General features: G+C 39.2%; 1 protein-coding gene across 2 annotated transcripts in view; it reads left to right on the top strand.

The window, feature by feature from the left end:
• Nucleotides 1-23644, top strand: part of LOC124590873 (run domain Beclin-1-interacting and cysteine-rich domain-containing protein) — a 209883-nt gene that overhangs the window by 98028 nt on the left and 88211 nt on the right. For both annotated transcript variants that reach the window (XM_047131682.1, XM_047131681.1), the window contains exons 5-6: nt 10009-11322; nt 21232-21406. In XM_047131682.1, coding sequence (XP_046987638.1) covers nt 10009-11322; nt 21232-21406 — 1489 coding nt within the window. The remainder of the gene's footprint in view (nt 1-10008; nt 11323-21231; nt 21407-23644) is intronic.

Below are 23644 nucleotides of genomic sequence, written 5' to 3'. Positions count from 1 at the left end.
AACTACTGACGGCCTTGGGAGAGCCAGTACTGACAAAACTCTACCATCTGGTGAGCAAGATGTACGAGACAGGCGAAATACCCTCAGACTTCAAGAAGAATATAATAATTCCAATCCCAAAGAACGCAGGTGTTGACAGATGTGAAAATTACCGAACTATCAGTTTAATAAGTCACAGCTGCAAAATACTAACACGAATTATTTACAGACAAATGGAAAAACTGGTAGAAGCCGACCTCGGGGAAGATCAGTTTGGATTCCATAGAAATGTTGGAACACGTGAGGCAATACTGACCTTACGACTTACCTTAGAAGCTAGATTAAGGAAAGGCAAACCTACATTTCTAGCATTTGTAGACTTAGAGAAAGCTTTTGACAATGTTGACTGGAATACTCTCTTTCAAATTCTGAAGGTGGCAGGGGTAAAATACAGGGAGTGAAAGGCTATTTACAATTTGTACAGAAACCAGATGGCAGTTATAAGAGTCGATGGGCATGAAAGGGAAGCAGTGGTTGGGAAGGGAGTGAGACAGGGATGTAGCCTCTCCCCGATGTTATTCAATCTGTATATTGAGCAAGCAGTAAAGGAAACAAAAGAAATATTTGGAGTAGGTATTAAAATCCATGGAGAAGAAGTAAAAACTTTGAGGTTCGCGGGTGACATTGTAATTCTGTCAGTGACAGCAAAGGACTTGGAAGAGCAGTTGAACGGAATGGACAGTGTCTTGAAAGGAGGATATAAGATGAATATCAACAAAAGCAAAACAAGGATAATGGAATGTAGTCGAATTAAGTCAGGTGATGCTGAGGGAATTAGATTAGGAAATGAGACGCTTAAAGTAGTAAAGGAGTTTTGCTATTTGGGGAGCAAAATAACTGATGATGGTCGAAGTAGAGAGGATATAAAATGTAGACTGGCAATGGCAAGGAAAGCGTTTCCGAAGCAGAGAAATTTTTTAACACCGAGTATAGATTTAAGTGTCAGGAAGTCGTTTCTGAAAGTATTTGTATGGAGTGTAGCCATGTATGGAAGTGAAACATGGACAATAAATAGTTTAGACAAGAAGAGAATAGAAGCTTTTGAAATGTGGTGCTAATGAAGAATGTTGAAGATTAAGTGGGTAGATCACGTAACTAATGAGGAGGTATTGAATAGGATTGGGGAGAAGAGAAGTTTGTGGCACAACTTGACTAGAAGAAGGGATCGGTTGGTAGGACATGTCCTGAGGCATCAAGGGATCACAAATTTAGCATTGGAGGGCAGCGTGGAGGGTAAAAACTGTAGAGGGAGACCAAGAGATGAATACACTAAGCAGATTCAGAAGGATGTAGGTTGCAGTAGGTACTGGGAGATGAAGGAGCTTGCACAGGATAGAGTAGCATGGAGAGCTGCATCAAACCAGTCTCAGGACTGAAGACCACAACAACAACAACAGTACTCAGTATAACCATCCTATGGAGATGACTATAATGAATGTGTGTATAATGTCATGTCTTGTTGTTGTTGTTGTTGGCAATGATGATGAGGGAAAGAAGAGGGCAAAATGTAGTGTTGGCTCATAATACTCTCCAAATCATTATTAGTTAATACCAGGTATCTGGTACATTGTGGCTTTAGTCTCTGTTAATCCTTGTCAATAACTTTCAATTGCTGGTAGAATGCTTGCCTATTGATAATTATTCAGTTTTACTAACGACAGATTTTATTGTACTTACCAACAATTTCATAATACAGGTAAATCACATAATTACAGTAACCAGTACTGCAGTCATGGCATCTGTATTTACTCACATCTTGATAATTCTCCCACTCTAGATACAACGAATGTAAATGGTTTTTAATCTAGTCATTGATGGAGTTAATAATTTACAGAACTTAAGAACAAAAAGGAACTTCACACTAAAACAACAAGAATAACAGAATTAACGATTTGTAGTATTCACACACATTTCATTAGAAAGAATAAACAGCCGATAGCTACCACAGAGAGCTACTTACAGTAAAAGTACTAACATTTGCATTACACTGATTACAGTAGAAAGCAGTTCGTACCTTACTGCCAACAAAATTATCAAAATAACTTTAACTGCATGCAGAAACCAGTGCAGTACCATTAGGTGGCCAGCCTTGAACCCGATATCCAGCAATGATCGACTCATGAATTGGTGGTTTGGGTATGCAATAAGGTTTAATAGATGACTGAAACAACAGGTAATTATGTTGGCCTTTCGTCATTTCTCTAGGTCGCATGGTAGATCACAAGGATCTGCTGGAATTGGCATTTGATATTCCCCTTCAGATGAGGCAAGTGATCTGAAATCATCTGTGGTGATACTGACATGTACTCGTATTGCACGCCACAACATACTAATAATGAAATCAGTAGGCTACATAAAATCAAAAGAAAAGTCTATTCACAAAGCAGTGGCTGGAAAACACACATATAAAAGGTATTTCATATGTAAGCTTTCAGAGCCAGTTGCTCCTTCTTCTGGCAGAAGAGTTGGAGGGGAAGGAAGAAGAGTGAAAAAAAGGACTGGTGAGGTTTAGGAAAAGGGATACAGTTGAGAAAGTCACCCAGAAACCCGGGTCAGGGGAGACTTAATGAATGAGATGAGTCTTTCCTTCTCATGTCTTTCTCATTTCCAGTTTTAGAGCTATGAATATTATTTAAAAACTTTCTAAAACATCACACTTTTTATCCCATTGCAGAAATTTCCAGAGCATACAGAAGTGTTCCTAGAATTTCTAGTACATTAAAGAATATTCCTGAAATTTGAAGTACATTTTTTGCAGATTGTTGAAAAGGGAGAAAAAAGGACTTTAAGAAAATGCAAAAGCAAATCAGGGATAATGTGCAGCATAAGTACAATTACAAAAGGTTGCTATTATGACAGGGAATTTATGCGATTTAGATAATCAACTGAGTATCTATTTACTCAGCAACATGGTATTTTGGTGTTACTGATGCAGAAATTCACTCCTGGAGCTTGATTAGTGATCATACCAGCATGAAAAGTGTTGCAAATTATTTGCTTGATTGTTTATTTATTTTGATCCGTCTTTGAGCTTTTTTATGCAGTCATTACTGTCGTAGGGAGTTTACATGTATTGTACAAATACATTTTGTTGACATGGTTACAGTATACATACTAATACTAATACAAGGCACATAAAATATATGCTAGAATTTCTTAATTTTACAGTACATAGAAAATAATATACAGAAGTATCAAATAAACTATTGACATGCTAAGGTAAGTACAAAATAGTTTACAGTTAGAAGTAGTTTAGTATCTCAAGTCATCCATAGAACAGATTTGAAATTCTGAAATATTGTAGAAATCACTTTCTTTGAAGCATTTTTCAGTTTTTGTTTTAAAGTTGTTAAGTGCCTCCTTGATTTTGTTTTGACAACATTGGAAGTGGACTGTATTGTAGTACCAAGGCAGATGTAGCAAGTTTTACAGCATGATCACTTGAATGGATAAGTGTTATGAGGTAATAAGAGGTGATAAAGCTCAGAATAGATTTAACATTGAGGTCAATCGGACAACAGATGTTTATAGGTGATCCAAGATGAGAGGGGTATATATAACGTACTGAACACATTGTCTAGTTGTAGCTTCTGTTACTAGTAATCAAAATTGTCTGGGTCCTGGGTTTCAATCTAGCTACTGCTTAAATTTTGAATAAAAATTGTCAGCAATGGTGGTCGAAGACTTCTGACATCAGAGGTACCCTCATTCTGCCAACAGTCTTGTCATCAAAGAAGGTGGAGGAGCAGACAGAGATTCAGGGCACTCTCTTACCCTTGGGGTGGGAAACTACGCCAAAAAGGTGGAAGAGTCAGCAGTGATAAATGGCATGAGGATGTTGAAGCAAATGTATCACTGTATTAAAGACACATAATGTGTATCCACGGGACATGGGGCCTGTAATTGAAAAGTGTCATAATCATGTCTCCATTGGCATAAGGTCCCATGGTAGTACCCGATTTGGATCTCTGGGAATGGACTGCCAAGGGGGAGGTGTCAATGAGAGAGAAGATAGAATAACCAATGAAGGGATATCTTTCTACAAAATGGGGCATGGGATGTCAGAAGTTTGAACGTAGCAGTAAAGCTAAAAAATCTTAAAAGGGAAATGCAAAGGCTCTATCTAGATATAATGGGTGTCAGTGAAGTGAAAAGGACAGAAGATAAGGAATCTGGTCAGAAAAATATGTGGTAATAACAACAGCAGCAGAAAGTAATATAACAGGTGTAGTATTTGTTATGAATAGGATGGTAGGGCAAAGAAGGAGTTAATGTGAACAATTCAGGTATAGGGTTGTTCTCATCAGTTACAACAGCAAACCAGCATCAACGGTGATAATTCAGGTGTATGTACATTCCGATGTCACAGGTAGATTATGAAGAGATAGAGAAAGTATATGAGGATACTGACTGTCTAATTCAATGCATAAGGGAAGATGAAAATCTAATGATCGTGGGTAGGGACACAGTATCAAATGAAACATATTGATACTGTACTCATGAGTAGTATCGGTCAAAAAGTATCGTACTCATGAAAGTATCAACACAGAAGTATCGATACCCCAAGGTATCAATACTTTTGGTATTGATCGATTTTTTGAACAAAATACGAATGTATACAAAATAGCATTGTAGAAAAATTGGAAGTATCAATACTTCTGGGTATGTTTTCAAATTTTCTATGAAGTTTTTTTTGTATAATTTGTACTTCATTCATACAAATTCAACATCTATCCATATTTTGAGATTTGAGAAATTTAAATGAACTTTACAACTTCCAGTCTAGTTGTAAGGTACAATTGGTAAGCAATAATCTAATGCACAAGAGACAGTACAGCATAATACATACCTATGTAGAAGATACACTGCAAGCCCTATGAATGTTTTGACATTGAAAATAATAAGCAATATTTCAAGTAATCAAACACTTTATTTAGTAAAAGTACACTCCTGGAAATGGAAAAAAGAACACATTGACACCGGTGTGTCAGACCCACCATACTTGCTCCGGACACTGCGAGAGGGCTGTACAAGCAATGATCACACGCACGGCACAGCGGACACACCAGGAACCGCGGTGTTGGCCGTCGAATGGCGCTAGCTGCGCAGCATTTGTGCACCGCCGCCGTCAGTGTCAGCCAGTTTGCCGTGGCATACGGAGCTCCATCGCAGTCTTTAACACTGGTAGCATGCCGCGACAGCGTGGACGTGAACCGTATGTGCAGTTGACGGACTTTAAGCGAGGGCGTATAGTGGGCATGCGGGAGGCTGGGTGGACGTACCGCCGAATTGCTCGACATGTGGGGCGTGAGGTCTCCACAGTACATCGATGTTGTCGCCAGTGGTCGGCGGAAGGTGCACGTGCCCGTCGACCTGGGACCGGACCGCAGCGACGCACGGATGCACGCCAAGACCGTAGGATCCTACGCAGTGCCGTAGGGGACCGCACCGCCACTTCCCAGCAAATTAGGGACACTGTTGCTCCTGGGGTATCGGCGAGGACCATTCGCAACCGTCTCCATGAAGCTGGGCTACGGTCCCGCACACCGTTAGGCCGTCTTCCGCTCACGCCCCAACATCGTGCAGCCCGCCTCCAGTGGTGTCACGACAGGCGTGAATGGAGGGACGAATGGAGATGTGTCGTCTTCAGCGATGAGAGTCGCTTCTGCCTTGGTGCCAATGATGGTCGTATGCGTGTTTGGCGCCGTGCAGGTGAGCGCCACAATCAGGACTGCATACGACCGAGGCACACAGGGCAACACCCGGCATCATGGTGTGGGGAGCAATCTCCTACACTGGCCGTACACCACTGGTGATCGTCGAGGGGACACTGAATAGTGCACGGTACATCCAAACCGTCATCGAACCCATCGTTCTACCATTCCTAGACCGGCAAGGGAACTTGCTGTTCCAACAGGACAATGCACGTCCGCAAGTATCCCGTGCCACCCAACGTGCTCTAGAAGGTGTAAGTCAACTACCCTGGCCAGCAAGATCTCCGGATCTGTCCCCCATTGAGCATGTTTGGGACTGGATGAAGCGTCGTCTCACGCGGTCTGCACGTCCAGCACGAACGCTGGTCCAACTGAGGCGCCAGGTGGAAATGGCATGGCAAGCCGTTCCACAGGACTACATCCAGCATCTCTACGATCGTCTCCATGGGAGAATAGCAGCCTGCATTGCTGCGAAAGGTGGATATACACTGTACTAGTGCCGACATTGTGCATGCTCTGTTGCCTGTGTCTATGTGCCTGTGGTTCTGTCAGTGTGATCATGTGATGTATCTGACCCCAGGAATGTGTCAATAAAGTTTCCCCTTCCTGGGACAATGAATTCACGGTGTTCTTATTTCAATTTCCACGAGTGTATTTCACAATATGAAATCCAAATTATGGTTATATATTTCAAACCTCCCATTCTTCCTCTGTACAATCCCTTAAAAACAGAAGTTTGTCCAATCGTTTTGGTGATAGCCTATTTTGCGTTTTAGACATAGTACTGCCTGCCTTCGAAAACAATCTTTCTGAAGGCATGGATGTAGCTGGGATTGCCAGGTATTCTTTAGCAAGCTTATATAATTGTGGAAATAAACTTTTCATCTTCCCACTGTTCAGATGGGTTCGTAGATAGAGGTGACACGGATGTTGCTAAATAAGCATCATTTCATCCTTCAGATTTACTGAAGATTGCAGGTTCATGAACGAGGAAGTGGCTCCAAAAGTCATAAGATGTGTCGGCCGACGAATCACTATCTGTCTCACTACCAATGTTGGTGGCGGCAGGATTTGTTGCTATCAATCGCCTTGTCATAGATATTGTTCAGGCACAAGCTCTGGCGTCTTGAAAATGGATGTTTTTGAATCTGCGCTGAATCTGTTTCATGACTTCGATTCTGTGGGCTCCTGCCCCACTGTCACTAGACAGATTAAAAGCATCTATTTGTGCTTTTAAACAGTTGATCATCAGTATAATTTTACTGATGGTCACATACTGCTCTCCATATATTTCTTTAGAAACTTGAAGCAGATCTTTATTATTCTGTATTTCTATGGCTGATGAAATAGGCGGTGCTTTCGCATTAAGCTTCAAAATTTGATGCATGAAAGGAGCCAGTTCGATATACCTCTCAAGCATAGATTAGATTAGATTAGATTAGTACTTGTTCCATAGATCATGAACATGACACTTCGTATTGATGTGGAACGTGTCAGGTTAATAAAAGGTGTCTATACGAGACATTACATTACACAAAATATTACATGACACTTAATATTTTTAATTTTTTTTTATAATATACAGAATTCCAATGAGTCTTTACATCTAAGATCAACTTCAAAGTTGTTCCAGTTTGTTTTTGCCTTAATAAATCACTTTGAATCACACTTGGCTTGAAATATTTAGCATCATCTCTTACTTTATTACACAATAAATTAAAATCATTGATCGACATAGTCGATTCAGCAATAAGATTAATGGTATGGGCAAAACAATATAAATGTTTCCCTCTACCTATGAATTTATTAATACCGGCTACCATATTTGCACCATTATCAGTAATAATAGTGGTGATTTTCTCAGATTTGATATTCATGCCTCGACAAATTTCTTGCATCTGTTCAGAAATGTAGTCAGCTGTATGCCGTTGATCCAACACAACAGTAACAATGCAGCGTGAAGTAAGTTTATTGTTATCGCAATAGTGGGCAGTGACACCTAAATAATTAGTGGTAGTCATTATCTCGGTCCATACATCACAAGTTAGCGAGATATGATTTAAAGTTTTGAATTTCAGTTCAATTTTCGATCGCATAATGCTGTAGAAACTGTCTAGATTTTCTCTAAGAGTGTCTATGCTCAGAATTTTAAAAGATGAACAAACCTGACGCATCAATTTCTGAAATCCACGACCTTTAACAATGTCGAATGGTCGTTTGAACACACAAATAAAATGAAGCAACAATTTGCATAACAGAGAGTTTGCTCTCCCTCCGCATATGATAGCTTTCTATGTATTATTGTTTCTCCGATGGAAAATTGCTTCTTTTTGTTAAACGGTCTGCTTTCTGCGTCCGTTGAATTCTCTGATGATGATTGCACAGGGTTGAAGACCTTATCCCCAGAACTGGCATCGATGTCGAAAGGCTCACTGGGTGATGGCGATGATGGTAGTTCCTCTTTTATCTTCAGCCATTTTGGTGGTAACTCGATTGTCATTTGTCCCAGGGCCAGATTTCCTTTTTCACTGAAAAATACAGAACGAGTGATTTTTTTTTTTTTAGGAAACAAAAAATAAAAACTTCCAGTGTAGAACACCTCAGACATGTGCTTTTTCCTGTATTCTCAGATAGATGAGGATTTAGGTTTTTTTCCCCCCTAAATAAAAATGAATTGGTTTCAGAAAAAGTAAAAATCTAAAAAGTATAATTTTCTAAGAATATTACTAAATTTACCTTGATATTGTGCCTGTGGGATGCTTTTGCAAATGTTTCTTCATATTCGAAGTATTCCCTGATGATTTTAAGGTTTTGAAGCAAATTTTGCACTTCACTTCATTGGTGTTTAATCGAGTGTAATACTTCCACAGCTCACTTTTCACAGGCGCCATCCTAGGCGTGCACACAAACCACTTACTTACAACTAACAAACCTGTTTTTATTTTCAAGAAAGCCAAATTGTTCGTTAATGTTTCTAACACAAAGTACCATGTGCGGACATATAGTATTTTGTTTGCATTTCAAGTAGCTGGTAGCATCGCGACAGTGTTGCCAGCCTAATCTTTGTGGCGCCCCAGTCACATCGCACCAGTGTCAACAGTCCGAGCTCTAAAAAGTACTCGATACCTACCATGAAATACTCATTGAGTAAAAGAATCGATTGCAAAGTATAGAGTAGAAAAGTATCGGTATCGATATAATTGTACTCGATACTCTACTACTCTACTCTAAGACAAAGAGAGTGGCGCAGAAGAGAAATTCATGGCAGGGCGCATCTCTTTCAGTATCTCTCAACATAAAATTTGGCATTTTGCACACAGTGACTAATTGAGCAGGGGAAAAAAGAAGACTATCTTCAGCAAAGAAGTTTATAATTTAAATTCATCAATGGCATCAGCTATTGGCTCACAAGCCTTACTCATTATTGTACAATCAGTTAACACTCATTAACCAGTATCCATTAACTGTTTAAAAAGGAAAATTCTATTCAGAAAAGTAAAATACAGAGTGGCTGGTCACTACTTAACTTTAGGAGCTGCAAATCATAGTACTACATGTACCAAAATCCACTCTCTTTGGCTAGGTTCGTTCTTTTTTTTTGGGGGGGGGGGGGGAGGGGAGGAGTTGGTTGTGGAAAGGAGGAGGGGTGTGTGTTACTCAATACTTCTATAAGAACATATCATTTGATCGGGAACAGTATAAACATATTTGTGTATTTAATGTGTTGTTTGGTTGGAAATGATACACTGAAAACTAGAATGGAAAGCAATAAAAGGGTCATGTGAATTTTTTTTAATTTAAAAAAATTTTTAATTGCTTAAGAATAATATCTGCACACCTAAATTGCTTTTCACAAAAATCTTCAGGTTTCTGAGAGTGGTGGGATAAGATGTTTCCCCTCTCTCTAAAATTGTATGGTCTCAAATTCTTATTTCATGTTCTATTGAGAACTGAAGTGAGTATGAGATTTACCTTGAAACAATTGTTTCAAAGTTGGTAAATAATGGAATATATGTCTGACAGATACATATTTTAGTAAATTTATTTTCCATATTGAATGTTATCACAAATGTTTGTTTTGCTGGTAAGTGAATTATCATTGGCTTACAGGTTTTATTATATGAATTGCATCTTATATTTTTGTTTGTTCATGATTTCATCCATAATGTAAAACATAGCAGTTTAATTTTTTATTGTGGTGTTATAGGATTTTTAACTTCAAGTTATTCAAACTGAAACTTTAATTCTCTTTCAGTATCTCTCAACATGGACATACAATGAGTTCCAGAAGACACATCGTAGATGTTCATCATTTCCCGAAACTCAACATAAAACTTGGCATTTTGCACACAGTGACTTGTTGGGTTGGAAAAAACAATGTTCAGAAGACAATCAAGCTAATACAACATCAGTATATGCCAAAGCAGATTACAATGCACCGAGTAGTGAGATGAAGGACACTACATGCAGTTATGATTCTGATAGAGTAAATTCATGTGAAGAAGCTACAGAATCCATAATTTCATGTCAAGAAAGTGAAAATGTCGAGAATGGAAACACTGAAAGAAATAAAGACATTCGGACTGCAGACGATAATATCTCTGAGATGTTTTATAGTAATACTAAACTAAAGCGTTGGAAAAGTCTTCCAGATATTTTGGGAACTACATTTATAATACCACTATGCAAAAGAAGTTTTTCAGCTAGCACTAAATCACTGTATGTGAACAAAGTTTTTTTCCAGTGTACCTCTGGAAGTCATGTGTCTTTGCCCTGTCCAGCAGATGATCCACGGCTAGACCAAGAAAATTTACAAGGTTCAAATATTGGCCAAATGATCGAAAATGTATCAGGACACCAAGCATATTCTAAACTTTCTCCAAGTGTGCTGCAGGTAGATTACTCAGCAGAACCGACACCAGATCATGAACCAGATTCTTGTGTGACAGACAACAGGTTAGCTGGACATTGGAAGCAACAATCTGCAAAACAACAAACCAGAAGTTTGAATAAAAAACTGACAAAGGGATGTTCAAATAACTTCAAAAAACCTAAAACAGCAATCCCAAAAAATCTCACATTGGTAGAAAGCTCAACAATTGCAAGTAGCACCAGCAGCAGTAGTAGTTCTGACACAATAAATGTTAACAGGCATTTAGCTGAGTCATCAGAAGTCGTACGCAAAGCAAACAAAACTGCAACAACCTGCAAGCCAAGACCATCTGACCTAAATCTGCCATCTAGGCACTGGAGGAAAAGTGAGATCAACAGTTCAGGGATGCCATCTGCTCGAAATTTACAAAGAAAACGAAAAACGGGGATTTCTGGCTCTGTTCCTAACTATCCTTTCGAGTGGCTTGGTGATAGACAGCACTGCAAGAAAAGTTTTATTGAAGATGGTGGTAGCAGTGTTCTTCCAATGACTGTTGGATTTTTTCCTCGTCCCCAGCAAGGGCAAAGCATCACCAGTTTCCTTTCTTCTGTTCAGTTTGCCCGACCAGCAGCAGAACTTGATCGGGAGAATGCACACTTCAGCATATCAGAAGCCATAATTGCTGCAATTGAGCAGGTGGGTTTTTGTCATTACATTGTGCCGAAATTAGGCATTGGTATTACCAGTGCAGGAAGACTGAATTAGATAACAATTTCATTGTATTTTTGAAACTAAGAAACATAAATTAATTTATTGTCTCTGCTAAGAAAGGAAATTATGATCCATTAATTTTGAAGTAATTAATTTATAGTATGCTAATCAAAATAATTGCTTGTATGAACTGTTGCTATTCTGTAAGTAGCTGTCTACTTTTCTGGTTTGTAGTTGCTATGTATTCCCTGAATCACTTCATATAAGACCCAAGATGGTTTCTTGAAAAAGCCCATTTGCTTTATTTCTAATACCAGTGTCGCTGACAGTTTGTTAAATTTAATCATATTTTCCTTATTCTGTGAGCAGCTGAAAACATCCCAATAAAAACCTGGATTGCAATATTTATTTTACTTTTATTATTCATGTACTAATACTTTTCAGAACAGATTCTTGAGCTTTAAAGCACTCGTTGAATAAAGAAACCAAATTCTGCAGCTGTGTATGCCATGTAGAACAAAAAGAGGTCTTCATATATTTTGAAGCAAATTTTGTGAATGTATTAAGTAGGGTAGATGTTACTGTAGTTTATAATTGCCTCTAACTAAACAAACACTTTGGACATTTCATCAGTAATTATCTATATTAATAATGGCTGACCCAATTTGCGGTTCATGGTGCATGGTTTCAGTTGTAGGTTTCCTATCTAATGGCTTCCAGGGGGCAACAAAATTTGGACTTACAAATATTTCATGTACACTGGTGTGCAAAACTGAAGGATGAAACTGACTTTCGCACGGTGTGGTACTGTCAAATAACATAGCCCGATGAAAATTGAATGTACATACACTGAAGAGCCAAAGAAACTGGTACACATGCCTGATATTGTTTAGCCCCCATGACCACCACCACCACCACCACCACAAGCATGCAGAAGTGCCCCAACACGATGTGGCATTTACTCAACCAATGTCTGAAGTAGTGCTGGACGGAATTGACACCACGAATCCTGCAGGGCTATCCATAAATCCATAAGAGTACAAGGGGTGGAGATGTCTTCTGAACTGTACGTTGCAAGGCATCCCAGATATGCTCAATAAAGTTCACGTATGGGGAGTTTGGTGGCCAGCGGAAGTGTTTAAACTCAGAAGAGTGTTCTTGGAGCCACTCTGTAGCAATTCTGGATGTGTGGGATGTCGCATTGTCCTACTGGAAATGCCCAAGTCCGCCGAAATGTACAATGGTCATGAATGGATGTGGGTGATCAGGCAGGATGCTTATGTACTTGTCGTCTGTCAGTCGTGTTTAGATGTATCTGGGGCCCCATATCACTCCAACTGCACATGCCCCACACCACTACAGAGCCTTCACCAGCTTCAACACTCCCCTGCAGACATTTCTCCATGCCTGTACACGTCCATAATACAATAGAATTTGAAACAAGACTCGTCTGACCAGCCAATATGTTTCCAGTCATCAACAGTCCAGTGTTGGTGTTAGTGGGCACATACGAGGCATAAAGCTTTGTGTCGTACAGCCATCAAGTGTACATGAGTGGGCCTTCAGCTCCGAAAGCCCATGTCGATGATGTTTTGTTCAGTGGTTCGCAAGCTGATACTTGTTGATGGCCCAGCGTTGAAATCTGCAGCAATTTGCGGGAGGGTTGCACTTCTGTCACATTGAAGGATTTGCTTCAGTTGTTGTTGGTCCCATTCTTGCAGGATCTTTTTCCAGCCGCAGTGATGTCAGAGATTTGATGTTCTACCGGTTTCCTGATATTCACAATATACTCGTGAAATGGTCATATGAGAAAATCCCCACTTCATCACTGCTTGTACGCAGACTTTAACACCACATTCAGACTCACTTAAATCTTGATAACATGCCATTGTAGCCACCAGACACTTGTTGTCTTATATATGCATTGCTGAACACAGCACTGTATTCTGCCTGTTTACATATCTCTGTATTTGAATATGCATGCCTATTCCAATTTCTTTGGCATTTCAGTGTAGAAAGAACTGCTAAAGTATATTATAGAAGATAACTGTAAGAAATGTGCTGTGAGAGGAACATAATGACCCCTCTATTCAAAGACAATAATTACACTGATGTCACCATGAATTACGATGGTCCTCTGGACATCATACAAGGTAGGACATGTTTTTCAATAGTGTGTTTGATCAGTATGGATGGCAGTGCGTAGTCTGCAATCTGCTCCCATGCTTGCCACAAGGTTGGTAAGAAGTTCCAGTGATAGGGCTTTCCATTCCACCACCAGTGTGATTGACAACTGCTGGATGTGCTACAATATGTGTGTCTCTCGATGCATCCCACATGTGCTCAAAAGGATTTAAGTCAGGGGAATGGACAGGCCAGTCCATTCATCAAATATCCACCCATTTCAAGGACTCCTTTACCTTTGCTGTTCAATGTGGTTGTGTATTATCACGCATAAAGAAGTCTGATCAAATGCAACCCTTAAAAGATGCACATGGGGAAGGAGTACAGTGTCGTGGTAATGTTGCTGGTGAGTTTACTGTGTTCAAAGATTTTGAGGTCAGTGTGCCCATGTAACATGATTGTTTTCGTGATCCAGGTGTTGTGGTGTGGGAGAGCATAATACTACAGTGGCATACTGCCCTCCAAACTTTCACTCATCAGCATTATTGTGACATTGTACTCCTTCCCCATGTGCATCTTTTCAGGTGTAAATTTGACACTGACTTCATTTTTGTGGATGAAAATGCACGACCACATCAAACAGCGGAGGTGAAGGTGCCCTTGGAATAGGTGAGTATTTGATGAATGGACTGACCTGTGCATTCCCCCGACTTCAATTGCTTCAAGAGGTGTTGGACGCATTGGGGGACACATAATGCAGCAGCACACCAATGACCACCCAGCAGTTGTCAATTACACTGGCAGAGGAATGGAAAGGCCTACCACAAGAACTCCTTATAAACCTTGTGGTGAGTATGGGAGCACCTTGCAGAGAACACATTGCTGACCATGGTGATCACACCCAGTATTAACGAATCATTTACCACCTTTTGTAATGTCCAGGGGACCATAATAAATTGCAGTGCCTTCAGTGTTATTACTGTCTTTGAATAAAAGTGTCATTTCTGTTTATTTCATTGAATCTCTCAGTTACCTTCTATACTATGCTTAGCTGCTATTTCTATGTATGGTCCATGTTTCACTGAGCTTTGTTACTTGGCAGTGACACATCATGTGAATGTTGCTTTCATCCTCAAGTTTTGCACAACAATGTAATTATTGACAGAATTTAAAAATTTAAAATGCTGTCTTAGTCTATTGGTTAAGAGGTATAATCTTTTGTTAAAGGTTTAACACAGTAAGACTAATATTGCAGTTAGAAACTGTGTATGTGTCTCGGGGCAGCATAACTCGGCACAAGCAAATACCTAGACTACATTCATTTAGTATTTGAGAACGATAGTACATAGTGATTTGAACAAACTTTACACATAATTTCAAACTGTTATAAAACTTTTTGTTATTGACACCTCCCACATAATGATGAAAGGAAAGAAAGTTTAACGTGTACACATTTTTGCCGCTCATGCCGTAAAACTGCCACATCGGCCACAATGTTTTAATTATTTCTTCATTACTACTAACTCTATTCATAACACATTTGGCAGAAAGCACCCACAGAGGTCACTGAATGTATCTTCAAAGCTATATTATTGCACAACATAGTTCAAGAGATATGACATTATAAACCTGTGATATATGTGGAAAACTAGCTTTTGCTTAAAATGGAATGCAAATTACCCTGATTATACTCATCTAGTGTGTGATAATGAGAGTATTTACTAACTTCCAACAAACAGTAAACATAATTTAGACATTGCTTAAATTTTTCTCACTTCCATCCTTAATATCAAATATTGAACACTTTAACTCATCTGTAATGTAATCAGAAGTTTGAAGCTGTGTTATGCATGAGAGTCTGATTGTCTGCAGAATCGGGAATTTACTGGTTTTCACTCGACAGACTTTAACAAATTGAGTACTTTACCAAGAATATTTTGCTCTGATTGAATCACTTGAATTGTGTTATTCTTTTATTCGGTGACATATATTCCATTATTACGCAAGGAAAATTAAAGCTATGAAGTATTTTAAAATTAACTTTGAGACTTTCATGTCCACTTCGTGACACATTGCCTAGAGACGTCTGTTTCAGATTTTTCAGCCAATGGTTTCCGTATTGATATGATTTTTTTGCTAGAGTCAAGAGGCTGTCATTTTCCAAGAATTATCCTCCATTGCTTGTGGTCTTGTCGTCAACAGTTCTCTGAGATTACAAGATAGTTTTTTTTCTGGCAAAATGTCAGGTTATAGCTAAACAACTGTTGGTCAGAAAACCCCAGACAGATGCCTCCAAGCAGTCTGTCAGTTTTGGTCTTCTTGTTACTGAGGAGCAGACCTGGTGACTTAAGCAATTATACAGTACTTTACAGAAGATATGTTCGGATCCAAACAGTGCCATACATTGTATTTGACTGTTATCAGTACTTCCTGGTATTTTAGACAGAGCGCTCTCCAAATTATATGGTGTTGATCCCAGGGCACAAAGGATGACAGGAATTACATCAGCAGTTTTTAGATTCCATATTCAGTCAACCTTAATCCTGAGATCCTTATATTCCAGTTTCTTTTGAGTCACATTAACATTAATGTTCCCATCATGTATGATTAAACATGCGTTAATTGGCATTATTGACCAGTGGAAATATTTGTCATTATTTGGTTCTTGCTTGTCTTTACAATGTTATTTATTCTTTAAAATTATTTTGTCTTTACAATGTTATTTATTCTTTAAAATTATTCTGTGAAATTTGCAGAGTATCATATGACAAGTGATCCAAAATTCATGCAGTTACATCTATGATTAGTAGTCAAAACTTGAAGTTAGTTTGATTGTAGGGCTTATTTTTAGAGTCCTGATACATTTACTGGCAAGTAAATCTTGCTTTGACTGTAAGGCCTGTAAGTGGACCTTTACATATGTCTGCTGGTGTCTGTATATGTGCGGATGGATATGTGTGTGTGTGTGTGTATGTGTGTGTGTGTGTGTGTGTGTGTGTGTGTGTGTGTGTGGGCGCGCGCGCGCGCGCGCGCGCGTATACCTGTCCTTTTTTCCCCCTGAGGTAAGTCTTTCCGCTCCCGGGATTGGAATGACTCCTTACCCTCTCCCTTGAAACCCACATCCTTCCTTCTTTCCCTCTTTCTCTTGCTGTTCATCGTGTATACTAATGACCTTGTGAACTATATTAATAGTATGAAGTACTGTCTGAAAGGAGCTGCATAAATATTTATTCAGATCTTGATAAGATTTTAAAGTGGTGCAAAGATTGACAGGTTGCTTTTAAGTGTGCAGAAATGTAAAATTTTGCACTTCACAAAACGAAAAAAAACATAGTATCCTATGACATAATAACAGTGAACCACAGTTGGAATCGGCCAACTCATACAAATACCTGTGTGTAACACTTTGTGGGGATGCAAAAGGGAATGATCGCATAGGCTCAGTTGTGGGCAAAGCAGGTTGTGGACTTTGGTTTATTGGTAGAATACTGGGGAAGTGCAATCAATCTACAAAGGAGCTTGCTTACAAATCACTTGTGTGACTGGTTCCAGAATATTGCTCAAGTGTGTGAAACCTGTGCCATATAGGACTAACAGGGGATATTGAACATATACAGAGAAGAGCAGCACAAATAGTCAGAAGTTTGTTAGACCTGTGAGAGAATGTCACAGAGATGCTGAAGAAACTTAACTGGCTGATTCTTGAAGGTATCCCAAGAAAGTCTGCTTAAAACATTTCAAGAACCAGCTTTAACTGGCAACTCTAGGAATATACTACAAACACCTATGTATTGCTTACATAGGGATAATAAAGACAGGATTAGATAAATCATAGCACACATGCAGGCATTTAAACAATCAGTCTTCCTGTGCTCCATATGTGAATGGAATAGGAAGGAATCTGGACAACTGGTACAGTAGCATGTACCCTTTGCCTTGGACTCTGCAGAGGTTTTCAGAGTTTAGATGTAAATGTCGATGTAGTTTACTTTTATAAGTTCTGAGAGTGTACAGTTCTAGAAGAGTCAGCCAATTAATTGCTTCCTCCAATGTATATAATGTGAAAAGACTATGAAAGTAAAATTAGAGGGATTCGAGCTAACATGGAGGCTTACCGACAATCATTCTTCCTGCAAATCATTTGCAACTGGAACAGAAAAGAGGAGGGGGGGGGGGGGGGGGGGAGGGTGAGGAAGGTACAGTGGTACATGAAGTACCCTGCACCACACACTATATGGTCATTTGCAAAGGATAGATGGTAGATGTAGAACAAATCTCTCTGGGTTGAAAGATTCTCTTATATTACCCACTATGGATTGACAATATAGTGCAATTGGATAGATTAAAATATCTGCTCACAAAGTGGCCACAGGATAAAACACACACACAAAAAGGTTTGACTTATGCAAGCTTTTGGAGCCAGTGGTTCCTTCTTCTGGCAGAAGAGTTGAAGAGGAATGAAGGAAAAGGCCTGGGAAAAAATTAAAAAAAATAAAAGAAATGATCATGTGGCATTGATGGCTGGGAGGGTCCCACTCAGGGAAGTTTAGCCACTGAGTTGCAAGTCTTATTTCAGGTGACACCAGGCAACTTGTGTGTTGTTGATGATGAGGTGGTGGTGGTGGTGGTGGTGGTGGTGGTGGTGATACAATACCCAGTCCACAAGTGGAGAAAATTTCTAACCCAGCCGGGAATCAAACCTGGGTCTACTGCATGGTAGGCAAACATGTTATCACTCAGCTAAGCAGGCAGACAAAGGACTGGAGAGGTTTAGGAAAAGAGGTACAGTTTGGAAAAGTCACCCAGAACCTGGGGTCAGGGGAGACTTACCAGATGGCAAGTCTTCCCTAATCTGGGGTTAAGGGTGACTTTTCCAGACTTCACCCCTTTTCTTAAACCTCTCCAGTCCTTTTCCTTCACCCCTTTTCCTTCCACTTCAACTCTTCTGCCAGAATAAGGAGCTACTGGCTCCAAAAGCTTGCATAAGAGTTGAACCTTTTTGTGTGTTTGTGTTCTCCTGTTACTGCTTCGTGGGTAGACTTTTTTTATTTTTTTATTTTATTTTACCCCCCCCCCCCCCCCTTCCTCCAATCACACTATGTGCTGACCATTATCAGTCAAGGTTTGCAGTGGGATTGCCATGCAGATATTGCCATTGTGGTTGGAGATGTGCTTAGTGTATTTAGTTTGCAATGGAATACCATATGCTGTGGATTCCCATATGTGTTAAGGTTGGAGCATGCAGGGAAATGAGTCATACCCTCATTTTATGTACTCTACCAACAAATTTTGATCAAAGTATGCATGGACGTGTAAATTATATATTCTTGTTGATAATAAAAGGTGCTATTACCACAAAGTTTATGCATGTCAGGTAAATGAATGTATGAGTTTTGCCCACATTAATTTCTTCTACAGTAGTGTCTTTGAAAAAGAGAAGTCAAATTAACTGCATGGAAAATTTGTCCCTACGTTAGTCCCTTTTTCGAAACCAGTTATATAACAGCAGCCTACCATTGGGGAGGTGGGTTTATCATGTGCTGCCAAGGAATTTAGGATTCTTAGTATATTGTTGCACATACTTTTGCCTTACACAACCATTTTATAATGAATGTCTGATATCAGTATTTATATGCATGTCTAGACTTAGTTCACAACAGTTGCTGAACATTTTAGATTAACACCTATGAAAACATTCCTGATTGTGCAGCCATATCTTCCATGACAACACCAGCAGTGCTGGGTGTCCTCTTGTAGCTACTCCCTCTAAGGATGTTTCACATTATGTTTGCCGACCAAGGCTCTAGTATTCTGGTTGCACCTAGTAACCACACTTCTGTGCGCTCACTGTGCTTACCTAATACATAATACTAAAAAAAGTAATTAAGTTAAAAGTGAATAAATAAATTTGAGGATTATAGAAAAATAAAAACTATTTCTTAAAGTCACATCAAGAGTTCATACGTTAATCTTAATGCTCAACAAGTTTTAACAGATTGTAACTGTGGTGATAAAATGTGTTTTGTTGAACCAATTAGTGACAACCCGTGTCAACTTCTCATCAGTCCCAAGATGAAATGTCACCAAGGAAATATTTCTGCATCAATACTGCACAAGGTGACACTATGATTAAGTCTTGTGACACAAATTTGGGAGGAGTGGGATTGAATCTCCATGTGCCTGCCCAGATTTAGGTTTTCCATAGTCTCCCTTAATTGTTTAAGACAAATGCAGAGATGGTCCCTTTGAAAGGGATATGTCCAATTTCTCCTCATATCCTTGTCCTATATTGTGCTTCATCTCCAGCACTCTTGGGGCTGGGTTGTTAAATTCTAATCTTCCTTTCTTCTGCTTGCAGTAAAGTTTGTATTCACTTAACATCAGATCCAGACTGCTCAGTAAACATGTGAAAATTTTCCTATTAAAATCTTGAATCAACACTTTTCGTTGCAGGTGAACAGAGTGCACACTCATGTTCATGAATGAAAACTGGAAACCAAATTTCCTCTGTCATTCTGAATAGCACATTTGAGTCTGGGAGCAGAACTCTTAATTGATTATTCTTCTGAAAGATTTACTGAATGATGCCCTTCCATAGCACAGCCACTATCACTTTTGACTAATTGCCTGTTGGAGTCTGTCTTGGGCTCTTCAGCCAGCGCCTGTTTCATTCAAAGAAACTGAGACAGAAATCTATGGGCAGTAAAGCCAGTTATTGGTTTTTGATGCCACGTTGTCATATTGTGGTCCTAAAAGTTCATCATTATTCATTTTGGTTGGTTGGTTGATTTGGGTCAAGGGACCAAACAGCAAAGTCATCGGTCTGACCGGGTGAGGGAAGGATGGGAAGGAATTTGGCCATGCCCTTTCAAAGGAACCATCCTGGCATTTGCCTGAAGTGATTTAGGGAAATCACGGAAAACCTAAATCAGGATGGCTAGACGCAGGTTTGAACCATCGTTCTTCTGAATGCGAGTCCAGAGTGCTAACTGCTGTGCCATCTAACCTGGTACTATAGGTTTTATTGTCTATAAAGAGTAAATTCAGGTCTCATTCATTTTTTTCTGTACTGTCAAACACATTCTCTTCTGAAAGCGAAAGGATCGGTAGCAATTTTGTAATGAGAACATAATGAACTTTCAGAAAAAGTAAAATGTAAAATATGTATCAAATAAAACTATTTTTGTCAATGTTTTTTCTCTTGATTTTCAAGGCTGTTGAAATTATCTTTCCTATGAAAATATGAGCTCATTCCATTGAATATTGGCATAATTTCCTATCAGATCCTCTGTTAACTAAATAATCTTGTTCTTTACATGTAGTAGCATAGGGCACTTTGAAGCTAACATTCAGTGGAATATATTATTACCAAAAGATAAAGATTCAACCATATTTCTGTTTTGTATGTCTGTTAGCTCTAGTCGAATGTTCTTGTATGAGTCAGTAGTAAGCAAAGATAATACGGTGTAAAAATAGTTGAACTAACACATAGATGAGGGATGGATGGCTCCTGTGCCTTTCTTAAACCCTACATTAATCACTCTCTTGCTTTCTCCCATTTCAGAAGAGAGAGATTTAATATTAACCTCTGGGGCATACTCTTTAGGTAGTCCATTATGTTTACCCTGTCTGTTGGATATTTTTAATAATTCTTATTGTCATAGACTTTCGTACCTGATTTCTAGTTTGGATACATATTGCTATGATTTCTGAAGCACTTTTACTCTGAAACATTAGTATTATATTAATAATTAATTATTGAAATTCCAGATGAAATGCAATAGAAAATTGTGCATCAGTAGGGAAAATAATGCTGTTGGAGAGGAAAGTGATGAAGATATGTATCATTTAAAACAGAGAATTCGCATTCGCCGCCGCCAGTGCCAAGAAGAAAAACAGCGTCAGGCTTGGAATACATCTCTGCTTAGTGATGGCAAAACTGACAGTATGTATAACACCTTCTTTACTTTCATATCCGATGTCACAGGTTCAACATTTGATTCTACATTGAAAATGTCAAAGCAGTCATCTGCTGGCTGACAGGCAATTCTCAAGGCATCTGTTAAGTTTGGATGTTACTTGTTTTGGCAAAATTTGTGTTTGTGAAAATACCCTGTGATGTCTTGTGTTTCAAGTTTCAAATAAAAAATGTAAACATGCTGTACTGTGTGTCATATATGTAGATTTGGATCTCACAAAATTTCCTTGCAGTGTTTTGATTCAAATGTGGATCTGAGGTGGCAATAGGATCTTCTCTGCTATGCTCCCAGGTACTACTGTAATGAGTGTAAGTATTTTCTACTGGATGTCGGTGGGACTGGCAGAATCAGACACAGCTATTCATCAGCAGATATCTGTATTGATTTGCAGCAGAGTGTACCTGTGGCTCTGGGTGGCAGGGTATCATGTTTTCAGACCTCTATGCACAAGATGTAGTGACACAGCCGGCTGTTACTATGTCTAGCTCAGCAGAGTGGCGTGGGATCCTTGTGATGTGCACATACTCAAGCAGCCGATAGCACTGGTTCGGGGTTGTTTGGGGGAAGAGACCAAACAGCGAGGTGAAAGGTGACACAGCCATGCTATAGGCGAGGCTGGCTGACGATGTCTGGCAAGGGTGGACACACAGTGGCTTAGTGCCTGGAAGGGCTTTGGTTTGACCCTCAGCCCATCATTGCTGGGGCCCTCTGACATGTGGCCTGGTCAGAATGATGGTTGAGAGATGAAGGCCTCATGGCAGAAGCCCACACTGTAGCGAACACAGACCAAATGATTTGATAATTCTTGGTCTGGCCTGTGCTGAAGGCCAGTATTTATACTTGCCAAAGTGGGTTTGTTATGTGGCTGCCATAAATGTCACATACATGGCACACCAAAGTGTGCCTGCTTTCTGTAACTCACTGGTCACTGACCAACAGGTGGGCCGTGGCACCTAAGCATGTGCTTTGGCGCAATTCTATGCCACCAAAGTGATTTCCTTATGGTAACTAGCCCTCTTGTGTTAGGCTCAAATTGTTACTCAATGCTGTTGTATGAGACTGAAGTCATGTCATGTCATGTCATGTTTTCATGCCTGTTTTGAGGCCTATAAATAGTTCTTTTCTGTGCCTTTAAAATTACAGTTTCCCTTGCTCTCCCACCACCACTACCATCACTCCTAAAGGCATCATTTCCAAAAAATGAACCAGCACAAAATTGATATCACTAAGATTAAACAGAATGATCATTCAGTGATCATGCTGTTTTGAATGATCATTATGTGTTTTGAAATATGATTAGTGTAATTAGTTTGCAATGAAATACCATATGCTGTAAGATTCCCATATGTATTAAGTTTGGGGTATGCAGGGGAAACCCTTATCATACCCTCATTTGACCCACCTTACCAACAATAGTGAAATTGGCTATGTTGGTTTTCAATTTATCCTGTGGTTGAATTGCATATCCATCTGACATACAGTTTGTTTTCTTCTTTTGAAGATGTTCACTATGACTGAAACTTGGAGAAAATAAATAATAAATCTGTTCAGCTAATGGCTAGCGTGCAGCTCTTCATATTTCTGACAGCTGTATCAAGTCACCTCATTAAACGTTTAGTTTAATGGTTTCATAATAATTTATAACGTGGAGTGAGCAACAACCTTGTTGAAACTGCATTTCTTAAATTATAAATATTGACCATATTTTAGCCAGGCTTTAAAATAATTGCAGTTGTTATATTAATAGTTTGAACTCTCACATGTACAGAAATCAACACTATGTTGTGAAACTGTTATTTATTTTTGTGTTGCATGTGACTACTTCAGTTAATATGGCATGCATTGGCAGCATTTCATTTGATGATAGAAATAATGGTTTAGGTCTGGAATACATGGTGAGTTCAGAAGCACAGGGTCTTTTGCACTAAAATTCTCAATCCTAAACACCTTCTGTATAATTGATAGAAACCCGTGAATTTTTCAAATTATCAAGCTTGTGTCTTTGTTAGTTTTCTTTTCCCTGTTGTTGGCTGTTTGTATTAATGCCTGCATTAAGATTTCAAGATGTGGCTTTCTCAAATACACTGTTTAATATTTTATTTTACACTACAAAATAAACCCCTACTTAATAATTTGAATCTGGCGACAAAATTCCTTTTGTTCAATTACTGTCTTACCTATTTGGTCTGGTAGATGGGGCAACC

This window comes from Schistocerca americana, chromosome 2 (assembly GCF_021461395.2).
Source record: "Schistocerca americana isolate TAMUIC-IGC-003095 chromosome 2, iqSchAmer2.1, whole genome shotgun sequence".
NCBI classification, from domain to species: domain Eukaryota; kingdom Metazoa; phylum Arthropoda; class Insecta; order Orthoptera; family Acrididae; genus Schistocerca; species Schistocerca americana.
Note: the sequence above shows the minus strand (reverse complement) of the source record. Positions and strands in the feature narration are given on the sequence as shown.